The sequence below is a fragment of the Staurois parvus genome, unplaced genomic scaffold (assembly GCF_062004578.1).
Source record: "Staurois parvus isolate SC_StPar_1 unplaced genomic scaffold, SC_StPar_1.0 ptg001831l, whole genome shotgun sequence".
Lineage (NCBI taxonomy): Eukaryota > Metazoa > Chordata > Amphibia > Anura > Ranidae > Staurois > Staurois parvus.
In genome coordinates, this window is record NW_028319627.1 from 127,501 (window position 1) to 152,500 (window position 25,000).

Here is a 25,000-nt window from a genome sequence, read left to right on the forward strand (position 1 = left end):
CTAACAAGAAACATTTTCCAATGTGTCCCTTTGGGAATTTGTGAACCGTCAACATCGGCTCTGGAAAGCAGTACTGTATACTAATGAACAGAAAATCAAACGATCGTTCCGAATACAGATATTTTCTAATAATGTGTACTAGGCCTAAAATAGCTCCCACGACCCTTCTAAAAAATAAAAAAATAATAATTTTGATAGACTTTAACTGATGTCCTAGCCCATGGATGTAAATGTTAGAGTGGCTGAAGGGGCTAGCGGTTTATCCACAATGCTAGGTTAACCCCCCTGAATATTGGCAGAAAATGGCCAGTTCAGAAGGAACCGGCCAACTTTTGGCCCAAATGTACAGCTGTCTGTTCTACATAAGTTGATCTCATGAGATGCTGGAAAACCAGCATCCAACCCACATCCAATCCATGCTGGCAGCCAGTGGCTGTGGGCGCTGAGCAGTGTATTCTGGCGGAACAAAGGCACAGCACAGGAGATCGCTGCACTAACATTGCTTGTGTTAGTACAGCGATCTCTCTATTTTTTTTTTTTTCAATTCAACACTGAGTTGAATGGAAAAAAAACTTCTAATGTGTACTGGGCTTAAAGTGTTATTAAACCCAGAACCGTGTATTCACTATATCCGCTCTTCCCGGACCCTGTATTCACTATATCTGGTCTCCCCGGACTCTGCATTCACTACATCTGATCTCCCTGGACCCTGCATTCACTACATCTGATCTCCCACAGTACACACAACATGGAAATGCAATTATTTTAGTAAATATAAACTGCTAAATAGATTTTCTCATCAGCAGTATATAGCAATCTTGTGACTTCTATCAGTGTCCAGCTGAGCACTGGTTAAAGCTTGTAGGAGGAGTTTTCATTCTCCCCTAACTTTCCTATGAGGCTGCATAATCCTTGAACCTCTGTCTGGGCAGTGCTGATTGGCCCTGTGCTGATCACATGCACCCTACTAAAGAAAAAATCTCTAGCAATACACACTAAACTGGGCATATGCAGAGTGACTCCTAGAGCTCTGTTCTATCAGCAGATGGATGGGGGGACAGTAGAAGGGGAGGATCAGACAATACAGGATCAAAGAGCCTTTTTACACAATGCAGAGGATTAACCTCTTAGATTCCGCAGTGAGTATAACAAGCATGCTTTACTGCATCTACAGACTGATTGTACTGTTGTGGGTTTAGTAACTTTAAAGGATCCACGTCATTCACTCAGATTTCTGTGAATGAGAGAACTACAACTACCATCAGCCATTGGGGCTGCCGGCTTGTAATTCCTAAGAAATTACCAGGGTGCTGGTTTCTAGTAGTTCATTGATCCTTCCTGCCTTCATTATCTGCCTTGCCCGTACAAGGCATCGGCAGACAGCTGAATGAGTTTGCAATGTTTTACAGGCACATTAAAAGAAAAAAAAGGGAAAGCCATCCTTTTCCCAAGGCATGTGCATGTCCAGGGTGCACTCTCACTTGATAGCTCAGTGGCTGCGTGAGGGGGGGAGAGTGAGCGAGCACAACGTGCAACGGCGATCTCTCATGTATTGCTAGGGGGCGTTTCTCGTAACATAGGGGTAGGCAACCTGCGGCTCTCTAGCTGTTGTGGAACTACATTTCCCATGAGACATTGCAAAGATTACAAAACTGACAGTTACTGCTATGACTTGCAGAGGCATGATGGAACTTGTAGTCCTGCGACTCTCAGGCTGCCTATCCCTGGCCTAACAGAAGCTCCGCCCTACAGGACAGGATGGAGCTGTGTGAAGCAGTGACAGTTTTTCAGGCAGGTTTCTAAATTCATGAATATGGCCCACAGGTATGTCACCAGAGGAAGAGGTATGTTGTATGATCTGATCAGCACAGAGTGCTGCTATGGTGTAATGTAAATACATGGTGGGATTTGTTTTGTAGGTGAATTAACCCTTTAAAAAAAAGCCACAAAAATAAACACAAATGTGACCCAAATTCATCATAGCTACCCTAAAGAGCACTTTCTGTATACTGTGTCTTGCCTCTGTTCTGATTTAAATACCTCAAAACTGATTAGAAATCCTGTGCTTATCTTCCGCCGCTATTCACAGAGGAAGTCGGCCTAGGAGATGAAAGATTGCATTTTGTTTTAAAATTCCAAACCAGCAGTTTTATCTCTTTTCAGGACTAGGTCTCCTCTGCACCCCCTGCATTCAGATAAGGGAGCGAAGGAAAGCAAAGGCTCCATAATCAACAATTTCTGAACATTTCCTCCACAGACCTAAAACCTCAACATGAGAAATGTGCAGTTTTGAGCCAATCGGTGTTCTAAGAAAAACTGAATTTTAAGTAAAGCAATCCTACCAAAAAACATCACCAGAAAAATACAAACTTCGGATGGGGACTGTGTGACTGTATTCTGGGTGTAAACGTGGTCTCCTTTGTGGTCATAAGATGATCAGATGATTGCACATGTGTATGCCGGGGTGCATGTGTGTGCCAGAGAAAGTAATATGTGTTCATGAAATAATTACCAATGCTAAACTGACCACAGATTCCTGTAGAAGCAGCGATTTCTTTATTTATTTTAAGCCAGTGTGAATGGAGCCTTAGGCCGGCCATACATGGGTTGATTTCCGAACATTTTTTAGTTCAAAAATCGGATCTAAGAATAATCGACCGATTTTCGCTCTGTTAGTGGGGCAATGGCAATGGATTTTTGTGGTTCCTCCCCATTTCATTTATTGGGCATGTTGGAAAATTCATGAAAAACGATCGATTTTTGAAATCATTGGTGGCACCATCGGATTACAGAACGAACAACGTTTTTGATTTTCGATCGAAAAATCATTCGGAATTTGACCCATGTATGGCCTGCTTTAGAGGAGTTTAAATTTTTAAATATAACCTAGTAATGGTGATGTCTTACCCTAGGTGGTGCCACTGCGGATCTGCACGAAAATCGTGTACCCGCACAGAGAAATGCGGACCCGCGGGCGGGTGACATTAGTTCTAATGGCACGCCGTCTGCACTGGAAAATGCAACCGTACTGGGAACCTCGGGCTGCGTTTTCCAAAGAAGTGCAGGGACTTCTTTCCCTGCGTGTCACAGGCATGGGAGTCCATTCAAATGAAGGGGCTCTCGTGTCCGTGCAAAATATGGCCCGCACGGCTGCATAGATGTGAACCAGGGGTTAGACTGGAAGCACTGCTAACATGCCAATTACAGGGAACTCCAAAACCAGCTAACTGGAGTCATTTGTTGCATATGGGCAGCACAGTAGCTAAATGGTTAGCACTTCTATCTGGCAGTACTCGGGTCGTTGGTTCGAATCCCAGCCACGGCACCACCTGCCTGGAGTTTGCATGTTCTCCCTGTGCCTGTGTGGGTTTCCTCCGGGTACTCCAGTTTCCTCCCACGCTCCAAAGACATGCTGGTAGGTTAATTGGATCCTGTCTAAATTGTCCCTAGTATGTGTATGTATGAATGTGAGTTAGGGACCTTAGATTGTACGCCCCTTGAGGGTTAGGGACCTTAGATTGTACGCCCCTCGAGGGTTAGGGACCTTAGATTGTACGCCCCTCGAGGGTTAGGGACCTTAGATTGTACGCCCCTTGAGGGTTAGGGACCTTAGATTGTACGCCCCTTGAGGGTTAGGGACTGATGTGAATGTACAATATATATGTAAAGTGCTGTGTAAATTGACGGCGCTATATAAGTACCTGAAATAAATAAAATAAATATAATGTGCAAATGAAAGGATTTATATAGTCACAGCATTCATTTTCATTTTGTGCAATTAGTACTGCCTGCCTGATAGCCATCTCTTTCCATAAGTTCCTGGGTTCCCTGTATGGTTTGCAGCTTCTCCTCCGCAATTGAAAGCGATGGTAAAGTCCGGGGTAAAAAAAAAAACTAAACACTTCCCCCTGCAAGTCCAGGGCATAGCGTGCTAAGTCCCTTATTATCTCACCTCTGGACTACTGCAACTCCCTTCTCACCGGCCTACCTCATCACAGGCTATCCCCGCTTCAGTCTATCCTGAACTCAGCGGCCAGACTCATCCACCTTACCAACCACTCCGTATCCGCCACCCCCCTCTTGTCATTCCCTCCACTGGCTCCACCCCCCTCTGTCATTCCCTCCACTGGCTCCACCCCCCTCTGTCATTCCCTCCACTGGCTCCACCCCCCTCTGTCATTCCCTCCACTGGCTCCACCCCCCTCTGTCATTCCCTCCACTGGCTCCACCCCCCTCTGTCATTCCCTCCACTGGCTCCCGATTGCCCAACGCATTAAATTCAAACTACTAACACTGACATACAAAGCCATTCATAACGCTGCCCCAAACTACCTCACCAACCTGATACCCAAATACCACCCAACCTGTAATATTCACTCCTCAAAAGACCTCCTACTCTCCAGTTCCCTGGTCTCCTCCTCCCACGCCCGACTGCAGGACCTCTCCAGGACTTCCCCCATCCTCTGGAACTCACTACCCCAATCCATCAGACTGTCACCTACCCTCCTCACCTTTAGGCGCACCCTGAAGACCCACCTCTTCAGGGAAGCCTACCCCAACCTCACCTAACAGCCGATCTCCTCCACTCCTCCTACCACTCCATCCCCCACAGCCACTTCCTCCTGTACCACTATCCCCTCCCTCCTAGACTGTAAGCTCGAAAGAGCAGGGCCCTTGAACCCGTCATGTTTTGTTACTATATTGTCTCATGTACTGTCCCCCACTATAATGTACAGTGCTGAGCAAACCTTTTAGCGCTATATAAATACTGTATAATAATAATAATGTGCTGGGTCCGGGGCATAGCGGGCTGGTATGGATACTAACACACAATGAAAAATCAACTGACGCTCCTGGCAGGACTTTCATCATCACCTGCTCTTCCTTCCGGGTTCGCGGGCTCCGGTCGTTTGAATGGTTAAGTCCAGTGATGTCACTCCCATGCATGCGCACGCAAGCAATGATTGCAGCACAGCTTTCTGAAGGGATGGCTTTTTCAATATGCTGTCCCTTCAGAGCTCAGTGCACATGTGCCAGTGACATCACCAGCTATGGTGAATATCTCACTGATTAGGAGATATTCCTGTTACCTATAGGTGAGCTTTATTATCAGAGTACCTGTAGGTACAAGTCACCAAGCAGTGTTTACTACCACTTTCATTTCAATTTCAAAGGACTACATATCCCATGGTGCCTTGCTGCCTGCAAGCAGTGAATACGTTTCCAAACTTCAAGATGGTTCAGACTAATAGGAGTAGGCTAGAAATGATTGAAATACGGTGTGGAAATGAAGATACGATTTTAAATGTTGATTGTAGGTATGCTTTACCTGGCTTTAGGGCCAGTTCACACTACAGATATGTGTTTGCTTACAGTGCACAACACATGCAGTTCCGTTGCAGTTTTTTTTGCAGTTTGTGATGTTCCAGAACGGTTCTGTAGAAAAAAATGCAGCATGTTCTCTTTTTTTTTTTTTTTTTTTTTTTTTTGTGCACCGGAAACTGACTGGAACTGACTGCACTGGTGTGAACCAGGATCATTGGAATACATGGAAAACACTGTGCTTGCATCTTTCATGCAGAAAAAGAGCGCACTGAACTGCAACTAGTGTGAACTAGCCCTTAGGGCCGGTTCACACTATAGAAACGCAGTCCAGATGTTGAATTGTTTTTGGCGTGTTCTGGTATGTTTTTTTTTTTTTTATGTGTTTTTGATGTGTTCAAGTGCGTTTTTTATGCATTCCCGTTCATTTTTTTTCCCTTTTTTCTTCAATTTAAATAGGGATAGTGCAGTTTTGATGCGTTTTGCCGTGTTCCAGTACATTTCTCTGCAGGAAAAATGCAGCATGTTATACTTTTTTTTTTTTTTTTTTTTTTTTTTCTGCATCTGGAACGGCAAGCACTGATGTGAACTATGACATTGACAACCACATAACCTACTTTCAGTGTGTTTTTGGATGCAGAAAAAAAGCAACTGAAACGCATGTAGTGTGAACCGGCCCTTAAAGTAGTATACCTGTCGATAGGGAATTACCGGGGCTTCTGTTGCTGGCCTCCTGCAAATACCAGCTGCCTGGCTTCAGCACTTTTGAAATTGTGTTTTAAGAACAAATATTGTTTTCATTCCAGAAACGTTCTGAAATAAGGTACTTCGGTCTTGGTGAACGCTAATAAATCAAGACAAATATTTAAATGTGTAACAAGTGTAAAGTAAAAGCAGGAAGATAAATAACACTTTAATACACCAGTTTGTTTATTGCGCTCAACAACTGCACATAAAAAGCAGCAGGATGCTCTATAAAATGCAAGATTCTCTATGATAAAGTGCAGTATTATCAATCCTAAATTGCAGCGATGCCCAGAAAGAAGTAATAGTAATAACAGCAGCAATAATTCAGGGTGATGCAGAATTAGTCAGTCTTGTAACATCGGGAAAAGCTCTGCCGGGTGGTTGGAGCTCCTTGTGCTGCATAACCCATGACATGAAGGGAGGGGGACGAATGGTCCATAAGCGGGATGGGCAGAGTCCCACATAACACCAACGGCCATCTTCCCTCACCTTGTGTTGTATATATTAGTGATGGGGGGCAGATTGATGCCAATATTTCTCTGGGCAATCTTTACCACCCCCCACTGCAGTGCCTGTCCACAGCAGAGCAATTATCCTACTAAGCAGTAATGCAATAAGTGAGGATGCTCTCTGCCATACACCTATGAAAGGAGACGAGGATGGAAGTATCAAGGCCAGCGGGTCCATTCACACCAGCCACTGCTTTGTAACGCAGGGGCTGGTATGTGGTGCAGTCCGGCAGAATCACCGCACCTTTTCTTGTCTTTCTTTTTTTTTTTGTCTGACTTTTCTTTTCCTCTTTTGCTTTCTTTTCCTCGTTTGGCTTTCTTTTCCTCGTTTGGCTTTCTTTTCCTCGTTTGCTTTCTTTTCCTCTTTCGCTTTCTTTTCCTCTTTAGCTTTCTTTTCCTCTGTCGCTCCCTTTTCCTCTGTCGCTCCCTTTTCCTCTGTCGCTCCCTTTTCCTCTTTCGCTCCCTTTTCCTCTTTCGCTCCCTTTTCCTCTTTCGCTCCCTTTTCCTCTTTCGCTCCCTTTTCCTCTTTCGCTCCCTTTTCCTCTTTCGCTCCCTTTCCCTCTTTCGCTCCCTTTCCCTCTTTCGCTCCCTTTTCCTCTTTCGCTCCCTTTTCCTCTTTCGCTCCCTTTCCCTCTTTCGCTCCCTTTCCCTCTTTCGCTCCCTTTCCCTCTTTCGCTCCCTTTCCCTCTTTCGCTCCCTTTCCCTCTTTCGCTCCTTTTCCCTCTTTCGCTCCCTTTTCCTCTTTCGCTCCCTTTTCCTCTTTCGCTCCCTTTTCCTCTTTCGTTCCCTTTTCCTCTTTCGCTCCCTTTTCCTCTTTCGCTCCCCTTTCCCTCTTTCGCTCCCCTTTCCCTTTTCCTCTTTCGCTCCCTTTCCCTTTTCCTCTTTCGCTCCCTTTCCCTTTTCCTCTTTCGCTCCCTTTTCCTCTTTCGCTCCCTTTTCCTCTTTCGCTCCCTTTTCCTCTTTCGCTCCCTTTCCCTTTTCCTCTTTCGCTCCCTTTTCCTCTTTCGCTCCCTTTTCCTCTTTCGCTCCCTTTTCCTCTTTCGCTCCCTTTTCCTCTTTCGCTCCCTTTTCCTCTTTCGCTCCCTTTTCCTCTTTCGCTCCCTTTTCCTCTTTCGCTCCCTTTCCCTTTTCTTCTTTCGCTCCCTTTTCCTCTTTCGCTCCCTTTTCCTCTTTCGCTCCCTTTCCCTCTTTCGCTCCCTTTCCCTCTTTCGCTCCCTTTCCCTCTTTCGCTCCCTTTCCCTCTTTCGCTCCCTTTCCCTCTTTCGCTCCCTTTCCCTTTTCTTCTTTTGCTCCCTTTTCCTCTTTCGCTCCCTTTTCCTCTTTCGCTCCCTTTCCCTTTTCTTCTTTCGCTTTCTTTTCCTCTTTCGCTCCCTTTTCCTCTTTCGCTCCCTTTTCCTCTTTCGCTCCCTTTTCCTCTTTCGCTCCCTTTCCCTTTTCTTCTTTCGCTTTCTTTTCCTCTTTTGCTCCCTTTTCCTCTTTCGCTCCCTTTTCCTCTTTCGCTCCCTTTTCCTCTTTCGCTTTCTCTTTCTTTTCCTCGTTAGGCTTTCCTTTCCTCTCCTGCTCTCTTTTCCTCTTTCGCTTTCTCTTTCTTTTCTTTTTCTTGTCTTTCCTTTCTTTTTCCACTATCTTTTCCTCTTTCGCTTTCTTTTCCTCTTTCGCTTTCTTTTCCTCTTTCGCTTTCTTTTCTTCGACCTTTATTGAAATGTCACACACACATTTCCTTAAGTTCAGTTGGCCATTGAGCGTTGCGAGGCAGTGTGCTAAAAAAAGTAGTGCCTGCAATACTCCTTTTTTTGGTGTGAATCGGACAAACCGGAGACGAGGTATTTTGCCTTGTCGTGGTGGGATTGCGCTGGAATGACCACTTAGCACAGTCCTAGCACATCTGGTGTGAATGGACCCATAAAGTAAAGGTGTTGATAGTTCTGTGCTGGTTGTATCGGTTCTCCAGATTAGGTTATTAGAGATTTACCTCCCCAGATATTTTAAAGCCAAAGATCTCCTCTGTAACCGGCATTGCAGTTTCTCAGAAAAAAAATTCCTTCAAATAGATTTAAAGCTACAGAGTAGAAAAAGACAGATTTTCTGGTACCGTTCATATGGAATGAAAAACTGAAAATTCTCCAAGGACAAATCTGGAAGTTGAGTTGGAAGTCTGGGACTGTCAGCTCCTTTGCTCTTCAGACCTTTACATGTTTGAGTGACAGGTGCACTTGAATCTTCAGGGGAATTTTTTGTACTGTGTGGGGTCTGCTTTGTCTTCCATGGTTTTTGCCAATGGGAATTATTTACTAAAACTGGAGAGTGCAAATTGTGGTGCAGCTGTGCATAGAAACCAATCCGCTTCCAGATTTAATTGTTCAGCCCGGGTTCACACTGATGCGGTGCGGAATTCACCGCGTTTTCTGTGTGAATTCCGCCCTGCATTACAATCGCACCCCATTCATGCAGGTGTGAATGTTAACATCCTGAAATCGGTCCACAAAACGCGGGGTGATGTGCAGAATCGGATCGCATAGGTGTGAATACCCGTGCGATCTGATTCTAGTGCGGACCAAAAAAAGCATCCTGCACCTTTTTGGTGCGGATGTGGTGCGATTTGAGCCATACAAAATGTATGGCTCCAATCGCACCGCACACAAATCACGTGTGATTTGCACAGGAATGCGGTGCGGTTCCTGTGCAAATCACATGATAAACCACACTACATATGTGAACCCAGCCTCAAGCTTCGTTGAACAAGCTGAAGGTAGAAGCTGATTGGCTCCCATGCACACCTGCACCAGATTCTGAGTGCTCCAGTTTTAGTAAATCTCCCCCAATGCGTTCTTAATCTGCTTCTTTCTGCGCATAGAGATCTGTGTTTTTTATTGGCTTCTGACATTCCAGGACCGCAACTCCCAGAAGCCTCCACAGTAGAAAATTAACTTTAGTTTGTGTAGCAGAAGGGGCCAGATCAAGGGGTTATCTCCTAATAGGGTCTGATTGCTGCAATTGGGCAAATACAACAACACAGATAATCTGATTATTCCAGATAAAGACTTCAACTAGCTTGGCCCTAGAAGTGTTCTCTGCTACAAATGGCTCTACCACAGGCTATACTAATCTCTGTAATGTCTGGTAATTACCATTTACTTCTGTTTAGTAGGCAATGTAAATGTGGTGGTCAGCCATACGGATATAGTCCCATCAGTGAGGTCATATAGTCCCATCAGTGAGGTCATATAGTCCCATCAGTGAGGTCATATAGTCCCATCAGTGAGGTCATATAGTCCCATCAGTGAGGTCATATAGTCCCATCAGTGAGGTCATATAGTCCCATCAGTGAGGTCATATAGTCCCATCAGTGAAGTCATTTTAATTTCTGTTCAATACATTTTTATTCATTTTCAAGATTGGGTTCGACAAACTGAACAATACAAAGCGGAAGGGAGAAAAAACTCAACATGCTTACGTAAGCCAAGTAATGTGTATTTTTAGGCCTCATGCACACTGGGCATTAAAAACGATGCTTTTAGGGGCGTCTGGCTTTTTCTTTGCTGCCTCTTAGCGCCCCTCTATGTTGGCCAGTGTTTCTCAACGATTTTCCAGTTGGGGCGCCCTTGAAAAGTATCTTCAGCCACGTGGCACCCCTGTCCAAGGTATGGTTCACGTCACTGTGTTTCGCGGAACACACGCAAAATCGTGCTCATTCCTGACACACAGACAAATGCTCTGCTCTTTAGGGGTACCCCCATACATTGGCAAACGGGGGTGTTTTTGGTGTGGTGCAATTTTAAAACTAAGGTCCGGGGCGACTTTCTCTGCAATTCTGTAGGTAAGGCAGCCCATTGAAATGAATGGGTTTCCCTACACACAGCCACAAGGATGTGAACCAAGGGCCTGTTCACCTGTGAGGTTGGAGGGTGGTAAAACCATGCAATTGAGCTGCTTTTACCACCCCCAACTGCTCCCCCTTTAGCTGGGGGGGGGGGAGGGGGATATACACATGCTGTTGCAGCAGCTGGAAGTATAGCTCCAGGTGAATGGGGTTGAACTACAACCACCCCGCAATCTGAAACGTGATCTGAGCATGGATTGCATTTCAGAGCAGCAGCAGTCCTTGCTGCTATTACGAACAAGTCCTAAAAAAGCAGCTCTGAAAGGACAGGAATAGGGGGTCAAGATTAAAAGTAAAAAACACACGCACACAAACGCACGCACACGTACACACACGTACACAAACGCACACACACGTACACAGATACTCACGTATACACACACAGGCACTCCTATACAGTCCTATAAAAAGTTACAGCATCTTTATAGCCGGGTACTGCACTCTAGGGGGAGGCAGAGAGCACAGAAGACACTCCCCTTCCCTTTGCTCAGCGGTATGATGGCTCCCACTGCCAGCATACTGTGCGGCTCGGGTTCAAGTGACAGCCATTCTCCCCATGGCACCCCTGAACACCTCTGGTGGCACCACGGTTGAGAAAGGCTGGTCCATGCACACATAAGCGTTTACAGACGGAAAAATATGAATGCCAGCTCTTCCAGGAGCAGCAGTAGCACTTTGGCAGAAAACCGCGTGATGTGTGTAAAAACATCTAACCGCGCATTAACACTAGGCGCACCAGTCTCTCGAGTGTTAATTCATTTCATTGGACAGAATAAATTATTATTCTGGCAAGTGAAATTAATTAATGCCCAAGTGCTTGATGAACCTAAACGCATCTAGACACATTTACATGTGTCAAGCTTTTTTTTTTTTTGCTGCCAAAACACTGCTGCCAGGAGGAGAGGTGTTTAGAAGAGCTGGGCAAACACCCTGTGTGCCTGGGGCCTTAACAAATTTTTCTGCATAAATATGTATGATCTTGTCATGAGACATGTCTTTCGAGTTCCACCAAAGGCAAAAATTAAATTAGAAGCTTTGCAACCCCAAACCCACAGATGATCCAGACAGTCAAATAACCTTTATAAATTGTGATCCAACTTGCTGTAATGGGGAGAAATTCCTTTCCTGATCTCCAAACACAAATTAATCCGCAATGTACTTTTTGTTTTTTCTTATATTAGTAGCTAAAGTGCTTGTAAATTCTCACACAGAAATTAAAAATCCTGGCCCTCTGAGAGGTAAGGTCATTGCATTCTAGCACATTATGAAATACTTACCGAGTCCTCATGCACACGGGACGTTTTTACAGCGGCTGTTTTTGGCTTTTGACGGTTTTTTTTCTACAGCCAGTAAACCCCCCAGCATGTTATCCTATGTGTCCATCCCCGGCATGTTATCCTATGTGTCCATCCCCGGCATGTTATCCTATGTGTCCATCCCCAGCATGGTATCCTATGTGTCCATCCCCAGCATGTTATCCTATGTGTCCACCCCCGGCATGGTATCCTATGTGTCCATCCCCGGCATGTTATCCTATGTGTCCATCCCTGGCATGTTATCCTATGTGTCCATCCCCAGCATGTTATCCTATGTGTCCATCCCTGGCATGTTATCCTGTGTGTCCATCCCTGGCATGTTATCCTGTGTGTCCATCCCCGGCATGTTATCCTGTGTGTCCATCCCTGGCATGTTATCCTATGTGTCCATCCCTGGCATGTTATCCTGTGTGTCCATCCCTGGCATGTTATCCTGTGTGTCCATCCCCAGCATGTTATCCTATGTGTCCATCCCCGGCGTGTTATCCTATGTGTCCATCCCCGGCGTGTTATCCTATGTGTCCATCCCCGGCGTGTTATCCTATGTGTCCATCCCCAGCGTGTTATCCTATGTGTCCATCCCCGGCGTGTTATCCTATGTGTCCATCCCCGGCGTGTTATCCTATGTGTCCATCCCCGGCGTGTTCTTCTATGTGTCCATCCCCGGCGTGTTCTTCTATGTGTCCATCCCCGGCGTGTTCTCCTATGTGTCCATCCCCGGCGTGTTCTCCTATGTGTCCATCCCCGGCGTGTTCTCCTATGTGTCCATCCCCAGCATGGTATCCTATGTGTCCATCCCCAGCATGGTATCCTATGTGTCCATCCCCAGCATGGTATCCTATGTGTCCATGCACACATAGACTGGAATCAGCGTATTTTGGGTGGGTCGTTTTTTGGCTGGAATAAAACCCCAGGACTAGTGGGTTTCTAGAGGAGTTTTTTAGATGTAAAAACGCAGCAAAACGCTTTTTTGTACTTTTTTTTTTTTTTTTTTTTTTTTTACCCAAAACAAATTTTTTCTTTTTGGTAAAAAATAAATGCTAAAAACGCAAACGCGGGAAAACGTGGCTAAACGCTAATGCAACAACGCTAAAAATAAGCTTGTTTTTAACGTAACTTTACACAGCTAACGTTACCGGCGTTATCAAAACGTCCCGTGTGCGTGGAGCCTGAAACGAAGCCCTCCAGTGGTGTGCTGTCAATGCGGCCAGGGCTTCCATCTTCACCTGGTCTTCCCTGCGAGTTCATGGGTTCTGGCAAATGCACAACGATTTCACTCCTGTGCTTGCGCACAAAAGTTACGGCCGCGGCATGAGGTCACGTGTTGGTGACATTACCGGCTGAAGTGAATGTTTCCTTATCGGTGATTGTCCTTGTACTGACAGGTAAGCTTTGTTCTAAGCTCACCTGTATGTACAAGTGTCCCAGCAGTGTTTACTACCTGTAAGGGAATTCCCAAGAGACGGCTGGTGAATAGACATGCGCATGTGCACAGAAATGCGTGATCGTGCACACGCACGGTGAAGATTGGCGCCAGAAGGACTATTTAAAAGGTGCCTCTGCCTGTGCTGAATGCTGACTGGTCTTCAGCTGTCCCCCATTTCCTGCTCGTTCCTGTGTGATTTCCTTGTTGCTGACCCGGCTTGGTTCTGACCTGACTCTGATTACTCTCCTGCTTGATACTGGTTCCTGACTTCGGCTCTGCTCCTGACTTTGGCTTGCTTATGATTTGGTACCTCGCTGTCCGCCCGTTGATGATCCCGGCTATTCCTATGACATTGCTCCCATCCCAGCTTCCTGCCTTGCTCTGGTGCACACCTGGCAACCTACCATACCAACTCTGCATATCACTACTGATCCTGAATTGGAGGTTCGTCAGTCTTCCAAGGTCACTAACTGCAAGAGCTGCAAACAACATCTACTGGCGCTCTTGTCCCCCTGGACCCTAGACACCCTCTGTTCCACCTCCAGTGGGGTTAGGGCTAGTGACACAAGTGAGGCCGACCTCGTCATTTCAGTCTCCTATCAGGTACGTGACAATCACTGTATCCTGAGTTGGGCTAGTAAGCTCACTAGAACTATCCCCGGTGGAAAGCTATTCTACACTTTCACACCTCTTACTGTAGGGTGCAGTGATGCACCTTTGATGCGTTCCCATTGATGTACAGTGGAAGGGGCCTTTTTAGTGCACTTTTGAAAAACTGCACCAAAGATGCAGCATGCAGGACTTCTCAGTGTCCATCGTACCTGCAGTGTGGAGTTACACTGGATGTAATGGGGAAAAAGTTTTCATGTGCTTTTGTTGCCCTGGAAAAGCATGGCAAAAACGCACCAGTGTGAAAGGAGTCTTAAGATCCATTTCCATATGTAATGGAACACCTTTTGCCTTTTCCAATGAACACCTTTTCACCATTACTATAATTACTTCTGGACCAGCGACGTACCCGTACAATGTTGGATTTTGGTTTGTACCGGAGTGATGCCTCCAGCTGCAGTCATCAGCCCCGTTCCGTTTTTTTTTTATAGCAGGCAGTTAGCTTTCATGTACATGCCATTGGAGCGGCTCACTAGCAGCTCCATAACTTGTACAAGCAGCGGGAGGGGACGTCCGCCGGCTGGCCCGACAACTGAACGAAGCCAGAATCGGCTTTTATTGGCTCTCTTTTATTGTTAACTGGAAGCTATGACCTGACATCACTTCTGGCTTACTTGGAAAGTTTCTTTTTTTATGCTTTGAAGTGCTTTGAAGTGCAGAGGAGGGATTTGGGGTCTTATAGACCCCAGATCCCACCATAAAAAATACCTGTCACGTGTCTATTGCAGTCACAGTGGATATTTACATTCCTTGTAACGGCAATAAAATTGATTAAAAATTTTTTATAAAGGCGCATGCATGTTTCAGTCTCGCACACACGCAAACAGCGATCATCCCACGCATGTGAGGTATGGCCGTGATCATCAGATTATGGGAAGAATTTCTAGCACTAGACCTCCTCTGTAAATCTAAAGTGGTAATCTGTAAAGGCTTTTACAGCATCGCCTATGAATATTTATTTTATTTATTTCAGGTACTTATATAGCGCCGTCAATTTACACAGCACTTTACATATATATTGTACATTCACATCAGTCCCTAACCCTCAAGGGGCGTACAATCTAAGGTCCCTAACCCTCAAGGGGCGTACAATCTAAGGTCCCTAACCCTCAAGGGGCGTACAATCTAAGGTCCCTAACCCTCAAGGGGCGTACAATCTAAGGTCCCTAACCCTCAAGGGGCGTACAATCTAAGGTCCCTAACCCTCGAGGGGTGTAAAATCTAAGGTCCCTAACCCTCGAGGGGCGTACAATCTAAGGTCCTTAACCCTCAAGGGGCGTACAATCTAAGGTCCCTAACCCTCGAGGGGTGTAAAATCTAAGGTCCCTAACCCTCGAGGGGCGTACAATCTAAGGTCCTTAACCCTCAAGGGGCGTACAATCTAAGGTCCCTAACCCTCGAGGGGCGTACAATCTAAGGTCCCTATCCCTCAAGGGGCGTACAATCTAAGGTCCCTAACTCACATTCATACATACACATACTAGGGACAATTTAGACAGGATCCAATTCACCTACCAACATGTCTTTGGAGTGTGGGAGGAAACTGGAGTACCCGGAGGAAACCCACGCAGGCACAGGGAGAACCTGCAAACTCCAGGCAGGTGGTGCCATGGTTGGGATTCGAACCAACGACCCTAGTGCTGCCAGGCGGAAGTGCTAACCATTTAGCCACTGTGCTACATATGTTCGTTGCCGGTGCACGGGCGTGCGTGATTTTAAAGCGTGACATGTTTGGTATCTATTTTACTCAGCGTAACATCATGCAAAAAATGGGTTACGTATTGTTTTTTTTTTTTATGCAATAATTTAAAATAAATTAAATTTTCCTCAAAATTGCATTTGAAAAACTGCTGCGCAAATACAGTGTGACATTAAAAAATGCAAAAACCACCAATTTATTCTTTATGGCCTCTGCTTTAAAAAATATATATTGTTTTAGGTTCTAAGACATTTTCTAGCAAAAAAAAATACTGATTTTAAAATGTAAACAAAAAGTGCAAGAAATGGCTTGGGACTGAAGTGGATCTGGACAATTGATGTATCTACACAAAGCGATTATACCCCTCATCACCTCTTCCCCAACGGAGAATACATTGTGTGAATGTTTATACAGTGCAAACCGCAGATACCCCCATCTTAGTTTGGATAGAATATATAACCATCAACTAGGGATGTCTGTTGTTACATGTAGACTTGATGACCACATTTGTGGATGATTATTTGGTGTGTGAGTGTGCTTTGATGAGCACCTGGATTAGTCCATTAGGGAGTTTGTTGAAGGGTGGGGGGAGTCATTAGATTTATCATTGCCAATGGTTGTTTGATGTGTCAGGTGGGTTTGTTTTTCCATTACCTTACAAATCTTTGAAGCAAATCCACTCGGCCTTCAGCAAATATTACCTATTTGTCGGCTTCTGACTTTTCTGAGCCCCTGCCTGTTCACACACGTTCCCCTGATTAGATGTTATACACCCGTCATTTGATACTTCCGCACACATTTTGAGTGTCTTTTACCAAAGTAGCATTCAAATAAATGACCTGCCATCAATTTAAAGCTCAGTGGGGGCATGAATCTTCGAGTCTGATTATCCAGCCTGAGAAAATAGTGAAAGCCAACATGAGACAAAAGATGTCTAAATCGTATGATTTGTTTCATTCACAAGCGTTCCGCTATGCTCAGCTATTCTCTCACGTTATGGATGATTATGTACAAAATTCATAGAAGTGTAAATAAAAGTTCCATAACAAAAAACTTGTATTCATTGTTCCATATCTCTCACATGCATGACAAGATTGTAGGTCCTACACATTTCATCACTTAGATGTGACATCCGCATGAGCAGGAGGACGGCACATCTGAATGATGAAACATGTAGGGATGGACATCCAGAATCTCATTATCCAGCCTGAGACAATAGTTAAAGCCAACGTGAGACAAAAGATGGCTAAAGCATATGCTTTTTTTCATTCACAAGCGTTGCGCTATGCGCTCAAGTTATGGATGATTATGTACAAAATTCATAGAAGTGTAAATAAAAGTATTCAGTGTTCTATAGATTTCACATGCATGACAAGATTGTAGGTCCTACACGTTTCATCACTTAGATGTGAGGTCCTCAGGAGCAGGAGGATGGTGCATCTGAATGATGAAACGCGTAGGAATGGACATTCAGGATCTGATTACACTGTTCAACAGGTAAAAAGTTTTGGGCATAAAATTAGCTAATCTTACATAATTTTGGGGTGCTGAAAATGAAAATGACCCTAAAAAATGTGGATTGGCTCTAGTTTCCATGATATATTCACCCATCTAATGACACATAAGCCATTCAAAATTATGATGCAACTTCAGCTGCATATTGCGCAATTGATACTGGTGACCAATAGAAAATTGCATGTATACTGAGATGATGCAATATTAGCCTTTAATTGCATCACTTCACTGCATAAAAGCTGCAGTATCTGTAGCTGATTGGAGTTGGACAGCGTCTTTACATTTCGTTTTATGCTTATATAGGCTACTCAGTAATGCCTCGAACTTGTGTGAATAAAGCAGATAATTTCTGCTATATCTGCTGTGAAATAACTTTTATCTCACAAAAAAGGAGGATAACAGGAATGATTAAGAAAGCCTACAACTTGTATTTTGGCTGCAAGATAGGAGACCAGGACAAGAGTTGGGCACCACATATATGCTGCAATTCTTGTGGGACGGCACTGGAGCAATGGTTGAATGGAAAAAAGGCATCTATGCCTTTCGCTGTGCCAATGATTTGGAGAGAGCCAACAGATCATGTTAGTAATTGTTACTTTTGTATGGTGCCTCCAATTGTAAAAGGGCTAAATAAGAAGAAAAAGTTATCTGTGCACTATCCAAATATTCCATCGGCAATACGTCCATTTCCTCATGGAGAGGGGCTACCAATTCCTAAAGCACCAGAATCCTTCGTGGTTGAGTCAAGTGAGGAAGAACCTGAAGCGTGTAGTCACGTGCAGTTGTAAGAGATAGCCCTTTCCTCGAATACAAGAGAAAAGCCAAGAGAAGCAAAACCGACACAAACTGAAGACAGAACTAGTGAGAATCCTAAGTATTAAAATGATTCAACTTAGCTTATGGCTATAATTTTTCTTGGTAATCCTATGCAATATATTATGCCATTTAGGCTTTGTTATGTAGTCAATATCACTTGCTTTATATTTGTGGAAAGACATCTATCTATATAATTATTGTGCATTATGTAGTCATTACGCCTATAGTAGAAAACTTTCCGTTTACAGAAAAACTAGAGCCAATTGACAAATTTCATTGTTATATTTGAACTCAGAATGTGAAATTCATTAAGAAATGGATCCTTTTGTTTCCAAAACTGGCAAAAAATAAAAATTTGTTGAACAGTGTTATCCAGCCTGAGACAATAGTTAAAGCCAACATGAGACAAAAGATGGCTAAAGCGTATGATTTGTTTCATTCACAAGCGTTGCGCTATGCTCTCAAGTTATGGATGAATATGTACAAAATTCATAGAAGTATAAATAAAAGTATTCAGTGTTCAATAGATCTCACATGCATGACAAGATTGTAGGCCCTAGACATTTCGTCACTTAGATGTGATGTCCTCAGGAGCAGGAGGACGGTGCATCTGAATGATGAAACGCGTAGGGATGGACATCCAGAATCTGATTATCCAGCCTGAGACAATAGTTAAAGCCAACATGAGACAAAAGATGTCTAAAGCGTATGATTTGTTTCATTCACAAGCGTTCCGCTATGCTCAGCTATTCTCTCACGTTATGGATGATTATGTACAAAATTCATAGAAGTGTAAATAAAAGTTGCATAACAAAAAACTTGTATTCATTGTTCCATATCTGTCACATGTATGACAAGATTGTAGGTCCTGCACATTTCATCACTTAAATGTGATGTCCTCAGGAGCAGGAGGACGGCACATCTGAATGATGAAACATGTAGGGATGGGCATCCAGAATCTCATTATCCAACCTTTGACAATAGCTAAAGCCAACATGAGACAAAAGATGGATAAAGCGTATACTTTGTTTCATTCACAAGCGTTCCGCTTTGCTTTCAAGTTATGGATGATTGACAACCTGCCTCAAATAAAATTAGAATGTTTGCTGGAATTTGAGCACAAACCTTTTCTTTTTATGGTTTGCAGGTTATACTAGGCTGTGAAAAATAAATAATATCTTTGCTAATAAAACATTTTAGATGTGAATAACTGTCCCAAAACAATGTGTGTGGCTGCTCTCACAAACAGCTAATTTGGCAAACAAGAAAGCAGAAAAATCAAGCAGTGCTCACACTTATATGTACAAAATTCATAGAAGTGTCCATAAAAGTTCCTTAACAAAAAACTTGTATTCAGTGTTCCATATCTGTCACATGCATGACAAGATTGTAGGACCTACACATTTCATCACTCAGATGTGACATCCTCAGGAGCAGGAGGATAGCGCATCTGAATGATGAAACGCGTAGGGATGGACATTCAGTTACAGAACTTCTGGTCTAGTGGAACACACATTGTAATGCACTGCCTGGTTCAATACTGTGATGCCTGACCAATTTTGACACATTGCAAGGCCTGGTTCACATATATGCGTTTTGCAAAAACACACTACAGTCCATTTAACGTGGTTTCCTATGGGACAAGTTCACATCTGTGCGTTTCCAGCCGCTGTGTTTTTTTAAAGGGTCAGGGACTTTTTTAAATGCAGCACAGTGTGTTTTTGGTTCAGTAGACTTCCATGGACATGTGGCCGAAATGCATGTAGTGCATTTTTTAAAAAATGTTTTTGTTTTCTTTACCAGTAGGAAAGTATTGACTTTGCTGTGACATTGGATGGGTGTAACGTTGATGCAGCTTTGGATGGGTGCGACTTTTTTTTTTTTTCACACCCAAGAATGCAGCCAGAGAGAAGGAGAAATTATTGCTTTTACAGCCTTTATGGGTGTAAAAAAAGAGAGAAAATCTTTATCACCTCCCACGAGTAGTACAGTGTCACTATGGTGACACTATACTGCTAGGGTGACGGTATGTAAAAAAAAATCCCAAAAAGACCATAAACAAGAATAAAAAAATTAATTAAAAATGTAAAACAAATCTTTGAAAAAGTTATAATTTTTGGTTATTAACTAATTTATGTGTTTTTTTTTTTTTTTTTTTACTAAAAAGATAGCTGAATACATTTTGGCCAATATTTATGAAGAAAGATTATTTGCAAAAGTTTGTAAGAAAAACAATTTTTCCAAAATGTTTGGACTTTTTCATTTATAAAGCAAAACAAATAAAAATCCCAGTGGTGAATAAATACCACCAAAATAAAGTTTTATCTGTCTCAAAAAATGCTAAAAAATTCATATGGGTACAGTGTTGTATGACCGCGCAATTGTCATTCAAAGTGTGATAGCGCTGATAGCTGAAAATTGGCCTGGACTGGAAGTGGGGGAAAGTGTCCGGACTGGAAGTGGTTAATATCTATACACAAATGTTTTGCCTTCCATTTCTACTTGTAGTATACTGCTAGGAGTTCTTTAGAAATCTTTTATCTTGTAGCTGGTATAGGAGGCGGACTGACCATTTGGAGACTCGGTCACTGCCCGAGGGCCCGGGGTCAGTAGGGGGCCCCATGAGATGCCCCTGGTACCTTTTTCATAGGCTTTTTTGAGTTTGGGGAAGGACACAGGGGCCCCATGATCCCCTATAGCCCGGGGGCCCCATGAGTTGTCAGTCCGCCCCTGGACCAGAGTGTAACCTCCTCAGAGCGGTTGGTCAGTTTCTAATTGATTGCAATATGGCTTAACAAATTGTTTGCGTTTTGATTGTGAGATGTGATTTGTGGGTAATGCAGACCATAGACGGGTCGTTTATTGGCCGAATTTTTGTCCGACCGAAAAATCAGCCGATATTCACACCGTTAGTGGGGCAATGCCGTCAGCCGTTTTTCGTGGATTTTCTCGTTTCTTTTTATCGGTCATGCTAGATTGCTCCTAGCTTGTAAGCTGGAAAGAGCAGGGCCCTCGATCCCCTCATGTTTTGCATTGTATTGGTATTGTTCTGTCACATGTTCTGTCCCCCTTTGTAATGTACAGCGCTGAGCGAACTATTGGCGCTTTATAAATACTGTATAATAATAATGCTGGAAAATCTACGAAAGAACGACCGTTTTTCATAAGCATTGGTGGCAGCATCCATGGCAGCAACGACCGATTTTTTTTGTTTATCGGCCGGCCCAGCTATGGCCAGCCTAACATTGAGCAGAGAAAGTTCATTGTAAATGTAGGTTAATCGGCTTCCATGTAAACTTGGCCAAGGCATGAATGTCTCTACATGGCTAGAGTCCTTGGACTGTAATCTCCTGCAGAGCGGGGACTGATGGGAGTGATACTCTGCTCTGTAGAATGTTGACCAAATTTGACAGTAATAATGTAAATGAAGGGAGGGGGGATGGGGGGGATTACCGCTGATTAGAGCGCAATGTAGCCGTATTCCCAGGAAAATGAAATGTAAATCTAATTTAATAAAATATTAATGTATGAAAGTAGTTCAACTTAAATATTAAGAAGATACATTTGTCAATGTTTTTATTTTTATTTTTCCCTCTTAGTTAACAAGCATAAACCATGGATTGAAACCACATACCATGGAATTGTAACGGAAAACGATAATGCCGTCTTGCTGGACCCTCCTCTTATAGCTCTAGACAAAGATGCCCCGCTACGTTACGCAGGTATGAGCCTTCCTAATATTCACTTCTGTCATGGCCTTTTCTTTTATGTTGTCTTTAAATTGTAAAATAAAAGAATGATGTGTTGATCTGATATTGCATTTTGTCTATATGTTGTTTTATCAAATACATTGTAGCCTTGTGGGGTTTTTTGTTTTTTTAATGTTCTCCTTAAATTGCTTGCTGTGATTTCTGCACGTTGTTGCATAACAATTGTCTTTTGATGTTCGGCCTGGATCCCATGTGACACCGGACACAGTGAGAGTATTTGATGCAGAGCCTGGCTAATTGGCAGTGATGAAGCTGGCTCCCAGCCTGGCGTACCATCCACGCACGTCAAGTCATTGGCCGCTGTGCCTGCTCATTGCTGAATGATCGCATTGGACCGCGGAGTGTTCTGCCTCAATGGCTTCCTCGCCCCTGGCTTTCCAAGCCTCTGACTGCCAGACAGCACCTCACGTCTGACCGGGAAGCACTCTGAATTGTTCCACTCCGTTTGACAGCAAATTGTTCATATAATCTTATTTGGACTCTTCTATTTCTGAAAGAAACATATGGAAGTGGACGGGCTAATATACTAATGTGTGCGCAACGGGGTGTGCGCTATGTGGAACACGCTTCTTTTATCCTTTGTTTTTGTATTCTCCTTTTATTCCTTTTTCCCTTTTCTGCCTCTTAGCTTTGTCTGTTTTGCTCTTTCTTCCCCACCTTTTTCCTTTGTTCTTCTTTTCTCTTTTTCTCTGTCTTTCTTGTTCTCATACCTCTCTCTCTCCTCGTACCTCTCTCTCTCCTCGTACCTCTCTCTCTCCTCGTACCTCTCTCTCTCCTCGTACCTCTCTCTCTCCTCGTACCCACCTCTCTCTCCTCGTACCCACCTCTCTCTCCTCGTACCCACCTCTCTCTCCGCCCTCGTACCCACCTCTCTCTCCGCCCTCGTACCCACCTCTCTCTCCGCCCTCATACCCACCTCTCTCTCCGCCCTCATACCCACCTCTCTCTCCGCCCTCATACCCACCTCTCTCTCCGCCCTCATACCCACCTCTCTCTCCGTCCTCATACCCCCCCTCTCTCTCTCCCTCTCTCTCCCTCCATTCTCATACCTCTCTCTCTCCCCCCTCCTTCTCATACACCCATCCCTGCCTCTCTCTCTCCCCCCCCCCCCCCCGCCCTCATACCTCTCCCCCCCCCCCCCCGCCCTCATACCTCTCCCTGTCTCTCTCCCTCTCCTTATACCTCTCTCCTCTTACCTCTCTCCTCTTACCTCTCTCTCACTCCTCATATCTCTCTGTCATTCTCATACTTCTCTCTCTCTCTCTTTCTCATAGCGCGTGCTCTCTCTTGTTCTCATAGCGCGTGCTCTCTCTCGTTCTCATAGCGCGTTCTCTCTCTTGTTCTCATAGCGTGTTCTCTCTCTCTCGTTCTCATAGCGCGTGCTCTCTCTCGTTCTCATAGCGCGTGCTCTCTCTTGTTCTCATAGCGCGTGCTCTCTCTCGTTCTCATAGCGTGCTCTCTCTTGTTCTCATAGCGTGCTCTCTCTTGTTCTCATAGCGTGCTCTCTCTTGTTCTCATAGCGTGTTCTCTCTCTCGTTCTCATAGCGCGTGTTCTCTCTCTCGTTCTCGTACCGTGTGCTCTCTCTCGTTCTCGTACCGTGTGCTCTCTCTCGTTCTCGTACTGTGTGCTCTCTCTCATTCTCGTAGCGCGTGCTCTCTCTCTTTCATTCTCGTAGCGCGCGATCTCTTTCATTCTCGTAGCTCGCGCTCTCTTTCATTCTCGTAGCTCGCGCTCTCTTTCATTCTAGTAGCGCGCGCTCTCTTTCATTCTCGCAGCGCGCGCTCTTTCATTCTCGCAGCGCGCGCTCTTTCATTCTCGTAGCGCGCGCTCTTTCATTCTCGTAGCGCGCGCTCTTTTTCATTCTCGTAGCGCGCGCTCTCTTTCATTCTCGTAGCGCGCGCTCTTTCATTCTCGTAGCGCGCGCTCTTTCATTCTCGTAGAGCGCGCTCTCGTAGTGCCCATTCTCGTAGCGCCCGTTCTCCCTTTCATTCTCGTAGTGCCCGTTCTCCCTTTCATTCTCGTAGCGCCCGTTCTCCCTTTCATTGTCGTAGCGCCCGTTCTCCCTTTCATTCTCGTAGCGCCCGTTCTCCCTTTCATTCTTGTAGCGCCCGTTCTCCCTTTCATTCTCGTAGCGCCCGTTCTCCCTTTCATTCTCGTAGCGCCCGTTCTCCCTTTCATTCTCGTAGCGCCCGTTCTCTCTCATTCTTCTCATAGCGCTCTCTCTCTTTCTCTCATTCATTCTCATAGAGCTCGCTCTCTTTCTCTCATTCATTCTCATAGCGCTCTCTCTCTTTCTCTCATTCATTCTCATAGCGCTCGCTCTCTTTCTCTCATTCATTCTCATAGCGCTCGCTCTCTTTCTCTCATTCATTCTCATAGCGCTCGCTCTCTTTCCCTCATTCATTCTCATGGCAGTCTCTCTTTCCCTCATTCATTCTCATAGCGCTCGCTCTCTTTCATTCTCATTTTTGGCTCTCTTTTGGCATCTGTTCAAAATGGCATAATATGTGGTAACCTCTGCTGTTGGTTTTAACAGTCTTGTTTTTTGCAATTTATTTTAAATATTACTTCCATGTTATTGCACTGAATTTGCTGTATAGACACTGTCTTAGCACTTTGTTGTAGTAAAGATCAGTTCACAAAAGGTGAATACAAGTATTAAAATCTTGCTAGCCTCAGGAAGGTGAGAACTATGAGCTTCTATGAGGCATCTATTGAAGTGGAGCAAAAAAAAAAAAAATCATTTGAACTTGTGATAAAAGAATGCTTCCGGAGATAAAATAATACTTCATTAGAAATAGGGGTTTTCAAAAGTTAAAAGTCCATGCAGAAGAAAATATTCCATACTTGTGCTTTGTGAGCCAAACATTTTGATGAGAAAAATATAGGATAAAATAATGAAATGCATCTAAAATAACCCTTCGGCTCAGAGAATTGACACTCCTGTGCTTTATTACTGACGTTAGAATCCTTGCTCTTTGCTTTTTTTAAACTCAGGGATCACACTTAGGCTTCATTCACACCAGCTGCCTACATCAGGAGAAATTATCTGGTGCATATAAACAAACTTTATTACATGTAAATGTGTATAAATGTTAACCCTGAGGGGTTAATCTTCGTCTTTGTGTAAAAAGACTGTTTGATCCTGTCTTCTCTGATCCTCCTCCTTCTACTGTTCCCAATCCATCTGCTGATAGTACAGAGCCCTAGGAGGCACTCTGCACATGCTCAGTTTGGTATGTATTCCTAGACAGGTGTTTTTTTTTTTTTTTTTTTTTAGGGGGGTGCTTGTGATCAGCACAGGGCCAATCAGCACTGTCCAGACAGGGT

The 25,000-nt window shown here is 44.2% G+C and overlaps 1 protein-coding gene across 4 annotated transcripts in view; it reads left to right on the plus strand.

The window, feature by feature from the left end:
• CLSTN1 (calsyntenin 1) overlaps positions 1-25,000 on the plus strand; it is a 185,861-nt gene that overhangs the window by 47,968 nt on the left and 112,893 nt on the right. For all 4 annotated transcript variants that reach the window (XM_089664088.1, XM_089664086.1, XM_089664087.1 and 1 more), the window contains exon 2: positions 21,499-21,621. In XM_089664088.1, coding sequence (XP_089520214.1) covers positions 21,499-21,621 — 123 coding nt within the window. The remainder of the gene's footprint in view (positions 1-21,498; positions 21,622-25,000) is intronic.